The sequence below is a fragment of the Brettanomyces nanus genome, chromosome 4 (genome assembly GCF_011074865.1).
Source record: "Brettanomyces nanus chromosome 4, complete sequence".
Classification (NCBI taxonomy): Eukaryota; Fungi; Ascomycota; class Pichiomycetes; order Pichiales; family Pichiaceae; genus Brettanomyces; species Brettanomyces nanus.
The window spans coordinates 15001-32183 of NC_052377.1; the positions used below are offsets into that span (position 1 = coordinate 15001).

General features: G+C 42.4%; 2 protein-coding genes across 2 annotated transcripts; one reads left to right on the forward strand and one right to left on the reverse strand.

Moving 5' to 3' along the window:
* Window positions 1–11188: 11188 nt before the first annotated feature.
* On the reverse strand, window positions 11189–12841 carry FOA43_003225 (uncharacterized protein; the record flags this gene model as incomplete). The annotated part of the gene is made up of 2 exons (XM_038923479.1): window positions 11189–12790; window positions 12833–12841. 2 exons carry the CDS (start codon window positions 12839–12841, stop codon window positions 11189–11191), a joined length of 1611 nt encoding a protein of 536 aa, XP_038779407.1.
* An 846-nt stretch (window positions 12842–13687) lies between these two features.
* On the forward strand, window positions 13688–16879 carry FOA43_003226 (uncharacterized protein; the record flags this gene model as incomplete). Its single annotated transcript, XM_038923480.1, has 1 exon — window positions 13688–16879. The coding sequence occupies one exon, from the start codon at window positions 13688–13690 to the stop codon at window positions 16877–16879; it is 3192 nt and encodes a 1063-aa protein (XP_038779408.1).
* Between the last annotated feature and the right edge of the window lie 304 nt (window positions 16880–17183).

The following is a 17183-nucleotide window of genomic DNA, read 5'->3' on the forward strand; positions in this document are numbered from 1 at the left end:
AAGTCGTCTGCAGAAAACCCACAAACAACCATTCGCCATCAAAAGGCACTCCTACTGACTCGCCGCTTTAAACTTCCTCGCTACTAACTTTTCAACTCTTGCATGCTCTCGCATGTAGTTCCTACCACCATATTAAATGCACACTCTCGCTACAAATCTTTCTTTTCGCGAATCAAAAAATTCCCTACTTTTTCTTCTCTCATCAAAATCTCTTTCGCGACTTCTTCATCGATGCTTTTAAAATGGTCCGTCTGATTTCTTTATCCACCTTCTGGAAGCTCGAACTTAATGAATTTATTAAAAGTCAAACTTTTTACCATTTAACTAATTTCCCTTATTTATTATTTCGGCACTTAAAAATATATAAGATGCCATAAATTTTGATAAAGCCAGTTAAATAAACTGCAAATAAAATAAGACCCAAGTTCGTTAACAAAATAACTCACTGACAAATATTTCTGAGATATTAAAAATAATTCCTCAGTTTCGCTAACAAAATACTTAAAAATAATACCTCAGTTTCACTAACAAAAATAACTGCCTTACAAATTCGCTGACAAAAATGACTCCTAACAAAATACTTAGAAAATAATACCTCAGTTTCGCTAACAAATATCTCTGAGATTTTGAGAATAATTTCCCTTACAAATTTGCTGACAAAAATAACTCCTAACAAATTCGCTAACAAAAATGACTCCTAACAAAATACTTAGAAAATAATACCTCAGTTTCGCTAACAAATATCTCTGAGATTCTAAGAAATATTTTATTACCAATTCGCTAACAAAATTCTAAAACTTTATAAAATAATCTCCCTATAAATTCGCTAATAATACTTGCTAAATAATATCTCAGTTTCGCTAACAAATATCTCTGAGGATTCTAAGAAATATTTTATTACCAATTCGCTAACAAAATTCTAAAACTTTATAAAATAATTTCCCTATAAATTCGCTAATACTTGCAAAATAATTCCTCAGTTTCGCTACAAATATTTCTGAACTTAGTAAATTAATCCTAACAGATTTCCCAGTTTCGCTACAAATCTTTCTGAATTTGTAAATTAATCCTAACAGATTTCCCTGTCGCTACAAATATCTTTGAGTTTGATAAATTAATTCTAACAAAAATACTATCCCTAACTATTATTCTCTCAAATTTCATACTAAATTATATTTGCTAACAAAATTATTGGCCAATAAACTTAATCCCTAACAAAACCTAGATCTTGAATTATGTAAAATCTCAATTCCCTAACAAAATCAATGCTAACAAAATCCATTTCTAAGAAATCGTTCCTACCTCAAATAGTCACCTGTGAATTAATAACGGTGTTGAATATCTACTTTCAAACCATTCTCTACCATTAAGTGACACCATCGATAGACATTTATCAGATTTCATAAAGGGAAGACACTTCTCAATTGATTAGGACTGCAACCTGAATACACCTAACTAAACCTTCAAACCCTTCGGCTTCAACCATACGCAAAGTACTATGCGGAAGTTTGTGAACCTTAATGAGTCAACTCAATTGGGACAATGAATACGACTAGACACGTGCATAAATGAATAGATGTAACACACTAACCAAATTAGTTGCTAACAAATTGCTAGCAAATCACCCCAAAGTATTTACAGAATGATCCTACAAATATCTCTGATACTTATACAAAGTATATTTCAACTCCTCAGTAGCCAATCACTGTGATGTCCAGACATGTTCTAAGCGGCAACTCCCTATTTCTCCAGCAATTTTGACATAGTTTGATCACTTGTTGGTAGTAACTAATATCAAGTGCAACTGCAATGGTTATACAATCTGCATTTCATGGTAGTTCCTAATGGTACCTATCACTAACTGAATTACTAAGTTCTTCCACCACATCCCAATAGATCAACGTGGTTCTTATAGTATCTCGACATGGACGTTGATATCAATAGCTCAATTACTGCACCACATCCAAGTAGTTCAATGTGGCCACACCACAGCAGTACTTGACATTGATCTCGCCAAGTTTTGCAATATCCACTTCACGGTCCAGGCATCAATTCAATGGCTGAGTGTTGCAACCACCTTTTATCGATGGTCCTGGCATAAATGCAACTGCCAATAGTTCTGTAATCTGCACGTCTCACCATTTCTCAATAATCACTTGCCGGTATTAATCGACATAAACTAAATTGCAAATAGACTTGCATCATTTCATTGCTGTGCTCTTGCACACCACACATACCTCATGTCAAATGCAACTGATAATACATCTGCAATCGGCACTTCATGGTAGTCCTAGTAGTACCTGGCATTGATCTCAATCGCTGAACTCTTGAAATCTCCACTTCGTAGTATCTGACATTAGTTCAATCACCAAGTGTTGCAACCACCTTTCTCAATAGTTCCTGACATTGATGCAACTGATGGTTCTGCAACTTTTCTTCATGGTAGTCCTAGTGGTACCTGGCATTGATCCCAATTCCTAATGATTCTTGCGACACCATTTCAAAGTAGTTTATTGACCACCACACTAGTACTTGACATTGAGCTCAATAGCTAAGTTCATGCAACTCCACTTTATAGTACCTAACAGTAACTGAATTGTTAAGTTCTTGCAGCTCCTTCATGGTAGTCGTGGCATTGATGAAATTGACCATACACGGTAGTACTTGACATTGATTTCAATTCCTAAACTCTTGCAATCTCCACTTCACGTTAACTGGCATCGACTCAATCGCTAGGTGTTGCAGCTCCTTCATGGTAGTCATGGCATTGATGAAATTGCTAATGGTTCTGCAATCTGCTTCTCATGGTAGTTCCCAGTGGTACCCAAAAGTAACTGAATTGCTAAGTGCCTGCAGTCCCTTAATGGTAGTTCCTTCTACCTACTCAATTGCTAATCATCATAGTGTTTCTTAATCCCACCTTCTAATAGTTCTCGTTCACTCCCAGTACTCATATTTGCATGTCGAAACTGCACTTTCTATGGTACTTATATTAATTTGCATAGCCACTTCCTAGTTCCGAAAATTTATCACCCTAAACGAATCACCAATAGGCTCATCGAATGCCCAAACAAATGCATTTCGTTTACAGGAACAATGGCATCTGCCGAACGACTTGCTCGGAAGAATAATCCATACGCTCATCGTTCCAGCCCTTCGCGAAAAGAAATCAAACTGCCAATCGGCTCATCGATTCCATGTTTGTCGCGCCAGCTCATCCCGATTTTTGAACGTGTGATCGCGAAGAAACGACGAAAAGAAACGATCGCAAAGAAATGATCGCGAAAAGACGATCGCGTTCGCTTGTTTCCATGACAAACTTTTTCACCTTCGTCCAAGTATTTTACTTCACCATTTACAAAGTCTGAAAGATTTCCACTTTTTCCAATTTCCACTTTCCCCATTTCCACTTTCCGTCACTTACACTTATAGGTCAATGTTAAACAACTCTTCACTATTCAAAAGACCCATCACACTAACAACTTCTTCACCATTTACGTAACGCCCTTGTTTGCATTAACGCCCTTGTTTACATAAACGCCCCGCTCTTTCCATTTTAAGATTTTCAGACCCTCCACTAATTTTCGCGAACCTTCGTCCAAATATTTCCTCCCATTTACAGAGTCTGAACGATTCCCACTTTTCGCTCACTTTCTTTTCTCTATGCTTCGGTTCGAATGGCTCCCCACCACCTAGAGTCCCCAATCCCTTTTTCCCTATATCTCATCCAATCCCTATCTGCTCGCCTCCATTTCTCCACACTATTATCTACTCACTTTCTACTTTCATACTCCTCTCTTATATGTCTCTGTCTTTCAATAAATTTATATTTCTTGATTTCCTAATTATTCACTATATTCTATACCATTTACTTATTAATTCATCTTCCATATATTTGGTAACATTTCATTGCCTAGTTTTCTGCTACCTACATGCCCTGGTATATTCTTCTATCTTTTCTGCTCATACTGGTGCACTTACATCCACCACACCTTCCCCATTACACTTTCAGTGCATCTCAAGGATCGATTTTTGATGAGAAAAATTCATCTCACACCGACGTCGGTTTAAAGTCTGTCGGCTACGATCATATCTGGCAGAAAGCACCGTTACCCGTCCGATCAACTGTAGTTAAGTTGCCAAGAGTTCGACTGAGTAGTGGTGTGGGCGACCAAACACGAAATTTGAATTTTGTAGTCCTTATTTTGACATCCACTCCGCCTTTGCTGCTAGATTGAAGGATTCTTTGGGAATTCTTTGGGAATTCTTTTAGGGATTACATTTTTTGGAAACTATTCACTGCTATTTTTGAGGCATGTTATTATGAACAACATTTATATGAAGGTTCTGGACCACTTGCACATCCCTGCACGGGTACCCAAGTGCAAAAAATCAGACTTGCACATCCCTGCACCCCAAGCGTGAAAAGTCACTTGCACATCCCTGCACCCCAAGCGTGAAAAGTCACTTGCACATCCCTGCACCCCAAGTGCAAAAGTCGGACTTGCACATCCCTGCACCCCAAGTGCAAAAGTCGGACTTGCACATCCCTGCACGGTTTGCAACATCTCTGCACCCCAAGCGTGAAAAGTCACTTGCACATCCCTGCACCCCAAGTGTCCAAAGTCGGACTTGCACATCCCTGCACTCTAAGTGTTCAAAGTCTGGACGTCAACGCCAATAAATTTCTCGAAGACTCAGACTCTGGACTGGTGGACTGAATATTCAAAGTCTACTGGAGTTCAAATAGTCAAAGTGCGGACTTGCACGTCCCCGCACGGATACCCAAGTGTTCAAAGTGTGGACGCCAACCCAATGCATTTCTTGAAGACTCAGACAGCGGGGGACTCGTAGTGGACTGAATATTCAAAGTGTTAAAGTGTAAACAGCACCGACCCAATTGCCAATATTTAAAGTGAAATTCTTGAAAACTCGAGGATAAGAAGAGTTCAAATCTGGACTTGACAATCTCAAACATCACAGCACTAGTATTCACACTCAATGTACAAAGTGTAGACACCAACCCAATGTATTTCTCGAAGACTCAAACTCTGAACTTGGTATGGACTGAAGATTCAATGGTCAGAGTAGACCCATTTCAAACACCCGTTGCCGAGCTCCAATGTATTTCTTGAAGACGCAAAGTCTGAACTTGCAGTGAATTGAAGACTTGACGGTTCGAAGAGTAGTAGAACTGAAGAGTCAACGTGACTCACCAACCGCAAACATCACTGCATTGGTGGTTGAAGACTAGGTGTTCAAAGTAGACTCTGGACACTTGCGAATCTCCATTTCTTGAAGACTCAGACTCTGGACTGGTGGACTGAATATTCAAAGTCGATGATCAAATTCAAATAGTCAAGTGCGGACTTGCACATCCCTGCACGTGTACCCAAGTGTACACCCGTCAACCCAATGTATTTCTTGAAGGCTGAAAGTGTCAAAGTGTGACCGTTAATATAACGGAAGACTCAAAGGTTCAAAGAGTAGAACTGAAGAGTCAACGTGACTCACCAACCGCAAACATCACTGCATTGGTAGTTGAGGACGCAGTGTAGCACAACCCAATGTACTCCTTGAAGCTTGAAGACTCAGACTTTGTACTGAAGACCTGTCGGTTCAAAGAACAGTAGAACTGAAGATTCAAGTGTAAACTTGCCAACCGCGAACATCATGCAGTAGGACTTGAAGACTCCGTGTAGTCGCCAACCTAATGCATTTCTTGAAGACTCAGACTCTGGACTTATAGATGAACCCAAGATTCAAAGTGTCAGAGTAGACCCATTTCAAACACCCGTTGCCATCTCCAATGTATTCCTTGAGAACTCGAAGTGTCAAAGTATCAAAGTGTGACTCCAAGTAGAAGGGAAGATTCAAAGTGGTCAGAGTGGAGACACCACCACACACCAATATCCAATGCATGTCTTGAAGACGCAAAGTGTGAACTTGCAAACATCAATGCAGTAGTACTTGAAGACTCGGTGTACTAAGTGTAAACCGCACCAACCCAAATACCAACACCCAATGCTTTTCTTGAAGATTCAAAGTGTCAACGTGTAGACGCCACCAACTCACTGCCAATCTCCAATGTATTACTTGAAGACTGAAAGTGTCAAAGTGTGACTCTCAGTGGAACGGAAGACTCGAAGTGATCAAAGTGTAAACAGCACAGACCCATTGCCAATATCCAATGCATTTCCTGAATACAAGAAGTGCCCAAAGTGTGACACTCAGTGGAACGGAAGACTCAAAGGTTCAAAGAGTGAAGGATGGAAGATCCCAGGGGTCAAAGTGTGACTCTTACAGGAACGGATAACTCAAAGTCTATTGGGGTTCGTCAAAGTGTAGACTTGCAGACATCACCGCAATAGGCTTGAAGACTCAGCTTAGCCACAACCTATTGCCAATACCCAATGCACTTCTTGAAGCTTAAAGACTCAGACTTTGGATTGAAAACTCACACTTTGACTGAAGATTCAGTCGACGATCAAAGTCTGACAGTGTAGCAACCCATCCAATATTTAACTTGGTGTGACTGAACCTCAATCGCCAGTGAACCACGGAAACGTCGCTATATATCCATCGATCGGACCATCGGCGCTCGACGCACCGTCGGGTTTGAAATTCATGCATGTGCCCGGCTGCGTTTATGCACGTTCGGAATGACGGAGGCATGCCAATCTCGTGCACTAGTTGAGGCTGAAGGGGGGAAATTGTAATAGGCTGAAGAACTCAACTTGACAATCAAACGTCCAGTGCAGTAGCAGACCCTGGGCGTGGACTGAAGATTCAATGGTCAGAGTAGACCCATTTCAAACATCCGTTGCCATCTCCAATGTATTTCTTGAGAACTCGAAGTGTCAAAGTATCAAAGTGTGACTCTAAGTAGAACGGAAGATTCAAAGTGGTCAGAGTGGAGACACCACAGACCCATTGCCAATATCCAATGCATTTCCTGAAGACAAGAAGTGCCCAAAGTGTGATTCTTAGGGAAACGGAAAACTCGAAAGTTCAAAGAGTAGAGGAACGGAAGATTCCAAGTGTTGAAAGTGCGGACTTGACAATCTCAAATATCACAACAGTAGTATTCACACTTAATGTACCAAGTGTAGATACAACCAACCCAATGTTCTTCTTGAAGCTTGAAGACTTAAAGTGTCAGAGTAGACCCATTCCAAACACCACTTGACGAACTCCCAATGTATTTCTTGAAGACTTGAGGATAAGAAGAGTTCAGAGTCTGGACTTGACAACTGGCAACATCACTGCATATAGTATTCACACTCAATGTTCAAAGTGTACACACCAACGACTCATTGACAATCTCCAATCTATCACTTGAAGACTCAGACTCTGGACTGGTGGTGGACTGAATATTCAAAGTCGATGATCAAATTCAACAGTCAAATGGCGGACTCGCAAACATGCATATAGTCTTGACTCCGTGTAGCACAACCCAATGCACTTCTTGAAGACCCAGACTTTGGACTTCTAGTGCGCTGAAGATTCAAGATATCAAACAGTAGACTGCAATAGGACTTGAAGACTAAGTGTTCAAAGTAGACTCTGGAGACTTGCCAATCTCCATTTCTTGAAGACTCAGACATCGGACTCGTAGTGGACTGAAGACAAGAAGTGCCCAAGTATGACTCTGAGGGGGAACGGAAGATTCAATGGTCGGGGTAGACTCATTTCAAACTCCAGTTGCCAATCTCCATTTCTTGAAGACTCAAACTCTGATTCGCACATGCCTAGTCAGGTCTAGCCAACCATCGCCTATCTAATGCTTCACTCAACAGCCCGTGAACCAGGAAACGTCGCTATATATCCACCAGTCGACCTCGGCGCTCGACGCACCGTCGTTTGAAATTCATGCATGTGCCGGCTACGTTCATGCAGGTTCGGAATGACGGGGCATCCAGTGAGTAGACCCGACTTGTGCTTAGATGACTTAGTGACAGTGGAGAAGTGACATGTAGTGCTGGTATCAACGTTTAAACCGCCACTCCACAGGCAGTTTAAGGGTAGTCTCGGGGTGGTAAAGTCTGGTCGCACACCCCAAATGGCGTGGAAATAGATGCGTTTCACAGCAATGCACCTCGTACTTGGCATTCTCCAAACTAAGCCGACGCACAACGAGGTGACTCTGGCAGTATCGACGGACGGACTCTCTTAATACAAGACCTTCTAGGACGACGGGGGTGAGGGCGTGAGGGCATGAGGGTTTGTGGTCGGTTGGTTAGTGGTGGTGGTCGGGCGGGGGAGTATTCTATTTTTTGTAGTGCACTGATTTGACAGTCAAATTGACACCTTTAAAACCTTTATGTATTTTGCTGATCCGTCTCTAAACGCACCTTTATTTGTAGTCTACAAATCCTCAGTATCCATCTCGGTTTCATTTCCCCTACCACCAGCAAACTTTGTTTACCCCATCCTCAGCAATGCGTTACGCGTCCGACTTTTTGCCGACTCCAAGGAATGAGCCTGGTTGACTGGAGCTCTGAAGAATCCACGACCTTTCTGAAAATTTTACGGGACTCGAAGGTGTGGGTGTGTGTGCGTGAAGGCATGTGGGCGTGCGTGTGAATGTGAGGACGTGAAGGCGTGCGGGTGTGTGGGTGTGTGGTCGGTAGTGGTCGGGCGGGGGAGAATTATAATTTATAGTGTACTAATCCAGGGTCAGATACACCACTTTGTTATGTAGCCTATAAATCCAAGGTCGATGCTCAAATACCTTTACGCGACTCGTCGATGGTCTGGCGGGAGAAGATTTTATTTCTCGTAGTCTATTGATTTAGTCAAGTACACCTTTATTTCAAATTCTACCCATCCACAGTATCCATTCCCATCCTCCTCAAAGCCTCTGGACTCCACTGACTCATCTTCCCTACCACCAGCAGATTTGTTTACCCCATCCTCAGCAATGCGTTACGCGTCCGACTTTTTGCCGACTCCACGGAATGAGCCTGGTCGACTAGAGCTCTGAAGAATACACGACCTTTCTAAAACTTTACGGGACTCGACGGGGTTGGTGTATGTGCGTGAGGGCGTGTGGGTGAGGGTGTGTGTGTGTGGGTGTGTGGGTGTGTGGGCGTGAGGGTTTGTGGTTAGTCGGTAGTGGTCGGGCGGGGAGAATGATAATTCATAGTGCACTAATCCACCGTCAACTTTACTTTGTAGTTACAAATCCAGGGTCAATGCTCAAATACCTTTACGCGTCTACTACTTCCCTGAAAGTTTCACTTGACTTGACGGGATGGGTGTGAGTGCGTGAGGGTCGGGTGTGAATGAGTGTTGGGTGTGAGTGAGTGTCGGGTGTGAACTAAGCTTACGTGTAGTCTTCGTGTAGTCTTGTAGTCTTTCCTTAATCTTTATTCCGGATTATTTCCTTTTCCTTTCCTCCGTCTAGCTCGCCCAAGCTCCGTTTGTACTTCGGCTTTCTCTTTTCCTTACACCATCCATCTTCAGTCCACTCGAGCCAATCCGCATTTCTGAGACTCGACGGGCGTGCGAGCGTGCGTCAGTGAACTAAGCTTACGTGTAGTCTTCGTGTAGTCTTGTAGCCTTTGTGCCAGCATCAATCTCCTAACATCAATTCCTTCGTCTTCTATTACACCACCTACGTGTATTCTGTGTAGTCTCCATCTCCCTCCCCCAAGCTCCGTTTGCACTTCCATCCACTTCAGTCGATTCCCTTCTGAGATTCGACGTGCGTGTGTGGGACGGGTGTGTGTGCGTGCGTGCGTGAGGGAAGTGAACTACTCGTATTCTCTGTATTCTTCGTGTAGTCGTCCATCTCTATTCCGACATCCCTTCCCTCCCTCTCCATCTCCCAACTCGCGTCAATCCGTCGCAAAACTTTCTTCCGTCCACCTATCACTTTTTCCTCCTCTCTAGTGTTTAATTTACTCGAGTTCCCACTTCCTTCTCCCATCCGCCTATCACTTTTCGTCCTCTCACAGGCTTTAATCCACTCGAGTTTCCTCTCTCCCCATCACTTTTTTTTCTTCCATCTCCAAGTCCGCTCGTTCTCTTGAGCTTTCCAGTCTGTCGTTGTCCCTCCCCAGAAGATGCAGCGTAGCGCATGTAGCGTAGAGTATGTAGCGTAGCCTGTAGCGTAGAGTAGCATGTAGCCTGTAGCCTGTAGCGTAGCATGTAGCGTAGAGTAGAGTAGCCTGTAGCGTAGCATGTAGCGTAGAGTAGAGTAGCCTGTAGCGTAGCATGTAGCGTAGAGTCAGTTCCCTCAGTCAGTTAACCTAATTAGTCCACCACCACTTCCGCAATATAGCCGCACGCGTCCCATCTGGCTTCCAACTCACTTCAAATGCGTAAACTCCATCTGTAAAGCTACTTCGTGCACATCCTTACACCATGTGTTCATTACCTGCCATCCCATGTCAGCTTCTTTGTTTTACCCCACACCACCAATTCAATCGTATCTCATCTTCTACTACTCCTATCACCTTCAAATCCTCAGCGTTCATCTTAAATCACTACCACTTCCTATGCTTCACTTTGTTTCCCTCAATATCTACTTTCAAATATATCTTAGTATTATTTAATATCGAGCCTCGATAACTCTTGACTTTGCAAAGAGAAAGTTAAGAATAAAGACACTGAGGTAAGATGCTCTAGGTAGGATAGAACTAATAGCTTACGAGAGGATCTGCACATTAATGTACCTATCTTTAAGTTCCAGTTAGAAAATCGGATCTGGGCAAATCTTGTGCTACCGAGAATAAAAATAGAATCGCCTTGAACAACGTCCTTACACCAGATTGAGTTTTAGGAATCGCTCTAAGAATTCTAGGAGACGTCCCTCAATATCCCATGAAAAATCAAAATCCAGGAATCGCTTTTAGCAACTTCCTTACACCAAATCGAATTCCAGAGAATGCTCTTGGCAACGTCCTTACACCAGATCACAATTCAAATCGCTCTATCCAAAAATCGTTCAACAACGTCCTTACACCAAATTCAGAGGTCGTTCTCGCCAACGTCCTTACACCCCCAATTCAGGAATAGTTTATCACTTCCTTACACCACAACAACATCAAATACGAGTAATATTGACGATTACTTCTACTGGATGAACAGGCCAACATTTACGAGCACGTATTTATAGCTTTCATTTCTATTATTCAATAAAGTAAGGATACAAAAGGCGGACGGGGACACACCAAACAAGCTATGCCTGACTGACCTCTTTCCCCACTGATGACATAATTAATTTATCATCTTCATCAAACTTAGCCCTCTTGAATTTCAAAGCACCCACTTTGTTCACGAACAACTGCTCAATCTCGTTAGCAGTTCTTCCTCTAGTTTCTGGTAAGAAGAAGAGCATCACAACGAACAAAACCACACCGGTACCTGTCCAAACAAACATGATCCTAGCCCCCATGTTAACTTCATCGGGATTGAACAAATATGGGATGAGATAACCAAGACCAAAACTACAGAGACTGTTGACATTAGAAGTAATTGCCACCGATTTGGCACGCATTCTTCCCTGTGGAAGCTCCGTGATCAAAGCATATGTCAATGGACCAACAGTGGCTTCGTAGATAAAAGCCCATAGAAAGACAAACACAACGGTGGTATAGGCAGCAGCTTGCGAGCTTCCATATGACACGCATGCAATGAGTAAATTCATGATCGTACAAAGGGCAACACCACCAATGTAGAGGACTCTTCTATCAACTCTTTCAATGACAAAGTAAGAAACAAGGTTACCACCGACGCAAAGAGTGAACATACCAACCGTCTTCTCAATGCTGCTTGAAACTCCAGCAAGTTCAAAGAAATATGAAATGTAGGTTAAAACAGAACTGACACCAACCCAAAGCTGTCCCGTAAGAGCAAAGATAGATAGTACAACCCTCTTTAGGTTTGTAGCCTTGAAGAGTTCGGCATACGAAACTTCTTTCTCACTTTCAGCATTCATTTTTTCTTCTTCAACTTCCTTAATGAGAATCTCGTAATGTGAGTCAATGTCGTATTCAGTATTATTCTTGTTGTGATAGAGCTTCTTAATGGCGGCTTTTGCCTCTTCCAACTTACCGCGGTGAATCAAATATGATGGGGATTCCGGCATAAACCAGAACAAAAGGAGATATCCTCCAACTAACAAATATTGAATTCCAAAGGCAATTTTGTAGCCTGTTGAATCGTCAATGCCCGTATAATTCTTCGAACAGCCGAAATAAATTAGCGATCCAATCCACTGACCAAAGCAAATGGAGAAGTTGATTCCCATGGAACCAATACCTCTCAAGGTTGGCGACATCAATTCGGACAAGTAAACTGGACAAGTTGAAACAAGAATACCGATACCAATTCCGATAACACATTTTGCCATGACCAAATTGATAGGGTGACCGACCGGAGCGGTTATAGCAACAGTGTTACCAATAATAGTTATAATGCAAGAAATAGCCAAAGAACTTTTTCTTCCAAACTTATCATTGTACCAACCTGCAAAGAAGGCACCCAAAACCTGACAGCCAAAAGAACCACCATTCCAACCAGACTGGTATTTTGCTCTGATGACCCATCCGCTTGTGGCTTCATCGTAGTAACCATAGGCTTTTCTGAAAGATTCCATACCCAATAATAAACTGAAAAGAAGGGAATCTATACCAATACCAATAGCGGATATATAGACAATCATTAGATACTTGTAAGAATTACGTATCTCCCAAAGTCTAGTTTTCACCGGTCTGGTGTCGCTAAAGATATTCTCGCCAACCTCTTTTTCATCTACTTCTTTCTCATCAACAGGTTCTGCCTCATTAACTGTTGTTGCTATTTCTTCAAGCTCACTAATAACAGAAGCCATTTTTGATTTTGGCCAAAAGTCGAGAAAAGAGAAATTTGTGTGATATCTCCACTAGAAAAAGTAAGATTTCAAAGAGACTCATATACAGGTTTCAAAGGAACTTATATACAAGTACTCCGAATACTGCGAGCTGTCTGAGCCGATATGAGTGATGAGCCTACTTAGGTGCATGTAATCATTTTTCTATTGCGTCTCCTGACCTCACACCGAGCATCATGCAGACACCGAGAAACCGAGCCATACGGGAAAGCATTGGTAAACCTGGGCTCATGCGGGATCTCGCGTGATCGTTTTCTTCCTGCCCTTTGTCAGTTCCCGCTGCCCCGCGCCAATAAAAAAACATTCGGAAAATTGTTGATGTGGAGTGCATCACGCTATAGATCTCATTACCCCACAAAATACAATGGACAGGGATGAAAAAAAGCATTCGGAAAAATGATAATGTGGAGGGCATCACGTTGTAGATCTTCGTACCCCGCAAAATATAATTCATGGGGATGCATTCGGGGCCTCACTGTTCGGTTATGATAGATCCGGGCAGAGAGCGCGCTTCACATAGGGTGACTCGTGCGAAAAACTACCTTTATATTATTGCGTAAACAGATAGAAATACTTTTGTATGCCGGAAAAAACAATTTTCCGTCTTATTACGTAAACAGATAGAACTCGCTTTGTATGCCGGAGGAAAAAACTCCGGTCCTCGTCAACAGAGACATTCAGGGAGGAATCATCGATACAAACTGATGCATATATAGTTTACGGATGCAGGTTTGTAGGTTTTTTTTTGGCTGATTCTCTACGGTAGTTATTCAAATTTTGCTTCAGTTGGTTTCTTGTGTTTCGAAAATGACCGCAAGCAGTCGTATACTCTATCCTTTGTCCAACAAAGAGTTTGATAATGAACTTTTCAAGAATCCGTCGAGTGACTACAGGGGAGCTCCCTTGTGGTGCTGGAACTGCAAGCTAGATAAGGAGAGACTCCTATTCGAGATTGACACGCTTAAGGATATGGGCTTCGGTGGTTTCCACATTCACTCAAGAGTCGGCCTTGACACCCCATACCTAGGCGATGAATTTATGTCCTTGGTTAAAGAGTGCCATGATTATGGCAAGTCTAAAGGTCTTATTACCTACTTATACGATGAGGATAGATTCCCCTCTGGAAGCTGTGGTGGCAAAGTTCCCAGGGAGAATCCTGAGTACCGTGCAAAGTATCTAATGTTCACCTCTATTCCATATGGTGAGTTTGAGATCCCAAAGGAGAATCCGTTTCCTATGTCCGCCTCCAGAAACGAGAACGGTGAATTGCTCTGTGCTTTCAAAGTGTATTTGAAGGAGGGATATCTTTCAGATTACGAGCGGGTTGACATTTCGAATCAGGAGAGCTTAAATAAGGCTAGGTCCGAAGCGGAGGCCACCCCAGGCTGCAAACTTTGGTATGGATATCTAGAGCATGCCGTGCCTAGTGGCTGGTATAACAATTCTACTTATGTTGACACGTTGAATGCTGATGCCATTAAGTGTTTCATTGAGACTACTCATGTGAAGTATCGCGATTTGCTCCAAGCTGATTTTAAGAAAACCGTGAAATCCATTTTTACCGATGAACCTCAGTTTTCTCATAAATCCATATTTGAAAAGGCGGAATCGTCTGACCAGGCCTTTGTTCCATGGACTACCGATTTACCGGAAACATTTCAAAAGGCTTATTCGTATTCAATCTTTGAAAAGATACCGGAGCTATTCTGGGAGCTGCCTGATCGCAAGCCTTCCGTCTTTAGATACCACTATCATGACCACGTTTGTCAACGTTTCACCGACGCTTTCGTCAAGACTATTTCGAAGTGGTGCAGCGAGAACAACCTTGGTTTCACTGGACACATGCTTGATGAAGAGGATCTCTTAACTCAAACTACTTCTCTAGGTGAAGCTATGAGAGCATATCCTCATTTCGACATACCAGGTATTGATATGTTGCAAGATAAGCACGAGTACCACACCGCCAAACAGTGCCAATCAGTTGTGCATCAGTATGGTAAGGAGGGAATGATGTGTGAAATGTATGGAGTGACCAACTGGGATTTCACTTTCCAGGGCCACAAATCACAAGGGGACTGGTTGGCGGCCTTGGGTGTAACCTTTAGGGTTCCTCATCTCTATTGGATGAGCATGAGGGGTGAAGCAAAAAGGGATTTCCCCGCTTCCATTGGCTATCAAAGTTCTTGGTACAAGAAATACACCATCGTGGAGGACCATTTCTCTAGGTTGAACATAGCATTGACCAGAGGTTCACCGGTTGTTAGGATTGGTGTCATTCATCCTATTGAGAGTTATTGGTTAGCATTCGGAACTTGGGAGCAGACGAAGCTCGAAAGAGAAGAAAGACAAGTCAATTTTGACCACCTCATTAAATGGATGCTCTTCGGCCTCCTCGATTTTGACTATGTTGCCGAGTCACTTCTTGAGGATACTACCAAATTGGGGGAGATTACGGAGCAATTCCCATGTGGTGTTATGAAGTATGATGTTATTGTTGTCCCATCTCTAAGAACAATAAGAAGGTCAACGCTCGAAAGATTGGAAATGTTTGCTGCAAAAGGCGGTAAAGTTGTCTTTATGGGTGAGGTTCCAAGCTTGGTAGACGCAGTGCCTACTACTTCGCCTGCTGAGTTAGCTAAGGAGTGCACTGTTATTCCATTTACCAAGAGGGCTCTATACACTACTTTAGAGCCATATAGAGAGATTGGTATTGATTTCGTTGATCCGGTTGACCACGATTGTTTGTTGTACTCCAGATTGAAAGATTCGATTCTATACAACATGAGACAGGAGGTCGACGGCAGTAGATACTTGTTCTTGTGCAATACGAGCACCGAGCAGAAGCGTACCGGCTCTATCATCACTATAAAGGGGAATTGGGACTTGACTATTATGGATACGTTCACTGCTGAACAGAAACATTTTGCTGACGTCACAATTAAAAATGGCAAGACTACTTTCCACTGGGACTTTTCAATGGTTGGGTCTCTATTATTAAAATTGGTTCCAACTAAGCAGATCGTAAATTCTGCTGAACCGATCGTTGAGGAGGTTCCTAGCGACATTGTGCCGGTGGAGGATGATATCAAGTATACATTGTCCGAACCAAATGTCTTAATGCTTGATTTCGCTGAATCCTTTAGAATTGATGAAGGTGAATGGCAAGCATCTGAAGAAGTTTTGAGAATTGATAACATTGTCAGGTCGATTTTGAAGCTCCAAGCGAAGAACATGGAATTTCCTCAACCGTACTCGTTCAAAGATGAAAGAACATTCCGTCACTCCGTGACTATGAGATTTAACTTTGTTTCTGAGGAGGATGTCGAATCACCTATTCTAGCCAGTGAACTAAAGGAGGATATTGAAATCTCGATAGACGGTGTAAAGGTCGAAGAGTTGATTGATGATGGTTACTTTGTTGATAAGGATATTTACAAAATCAAGCTTCCATCGTTTAAAGCAGGAAGCCATACCTTGTCCTACAAGATGCCTATGAACCAGTTCTCTAATATAGAGAGATTGTATTTGCTCGGTGACTTTGGTGTTAGGGTTAATGGAAAGCATACGAAGATTGTAAAGAAGCAGGATACCCTTGTGTATGGCAACTGGGTCGAGCAGGGCCTTCCATTTTATGCTGGTAATGTCGTATATCGTATACGAATTCCTGATGATGTGTCCAGCTTCCAGGGCTCCGTTAAACTAAGGATTAGGGAGTTCAAAGCACCGCTCATTGGTGTTTCTATTGACGGAAAGGACGTTGGCTCTATCGCTTTTGACCCATTCAAGATAAACCTTGGGAACTTGAAAGGAAAGAGAGAAATTGAGCTTACCGTCTATGGTGACAGATTTAATTCCTTTGGTCATATTCATTTTGCTAACTCCAAGTTCCCATGGTGTGCTCCAAATGCTTGGAGAACTGTTGGCGACCAATGGACATACTCTTACTTGCTTCAACCAAAAGGTATCACAGAAACTCCTACCTTCGAGTTATATGCTTGATGCTGAGATTACATAACACAAATACCTAAATAAAATATGAGTTCAAATGATGGCACTTATCACCGGCACGCATTGAGAAGCTCGTGCACCACATATAATTCTGGAGAGAGTCCTAGGCCTAAATATGAGAATCCGGGAAAGGTCCTACGAAAACCTCTAGAAAGGGCTGGAACTAAAACGGCTATCTCTTGACAACCTTATATATTGAGCTTGTATAACTCCTCGAGGAGGAAAGTATTGAAAATATAAAATAGGCTCCCTCTTTATAATCCTCTGCTCTATCTGCGCATCCGAAAAGGGCGAT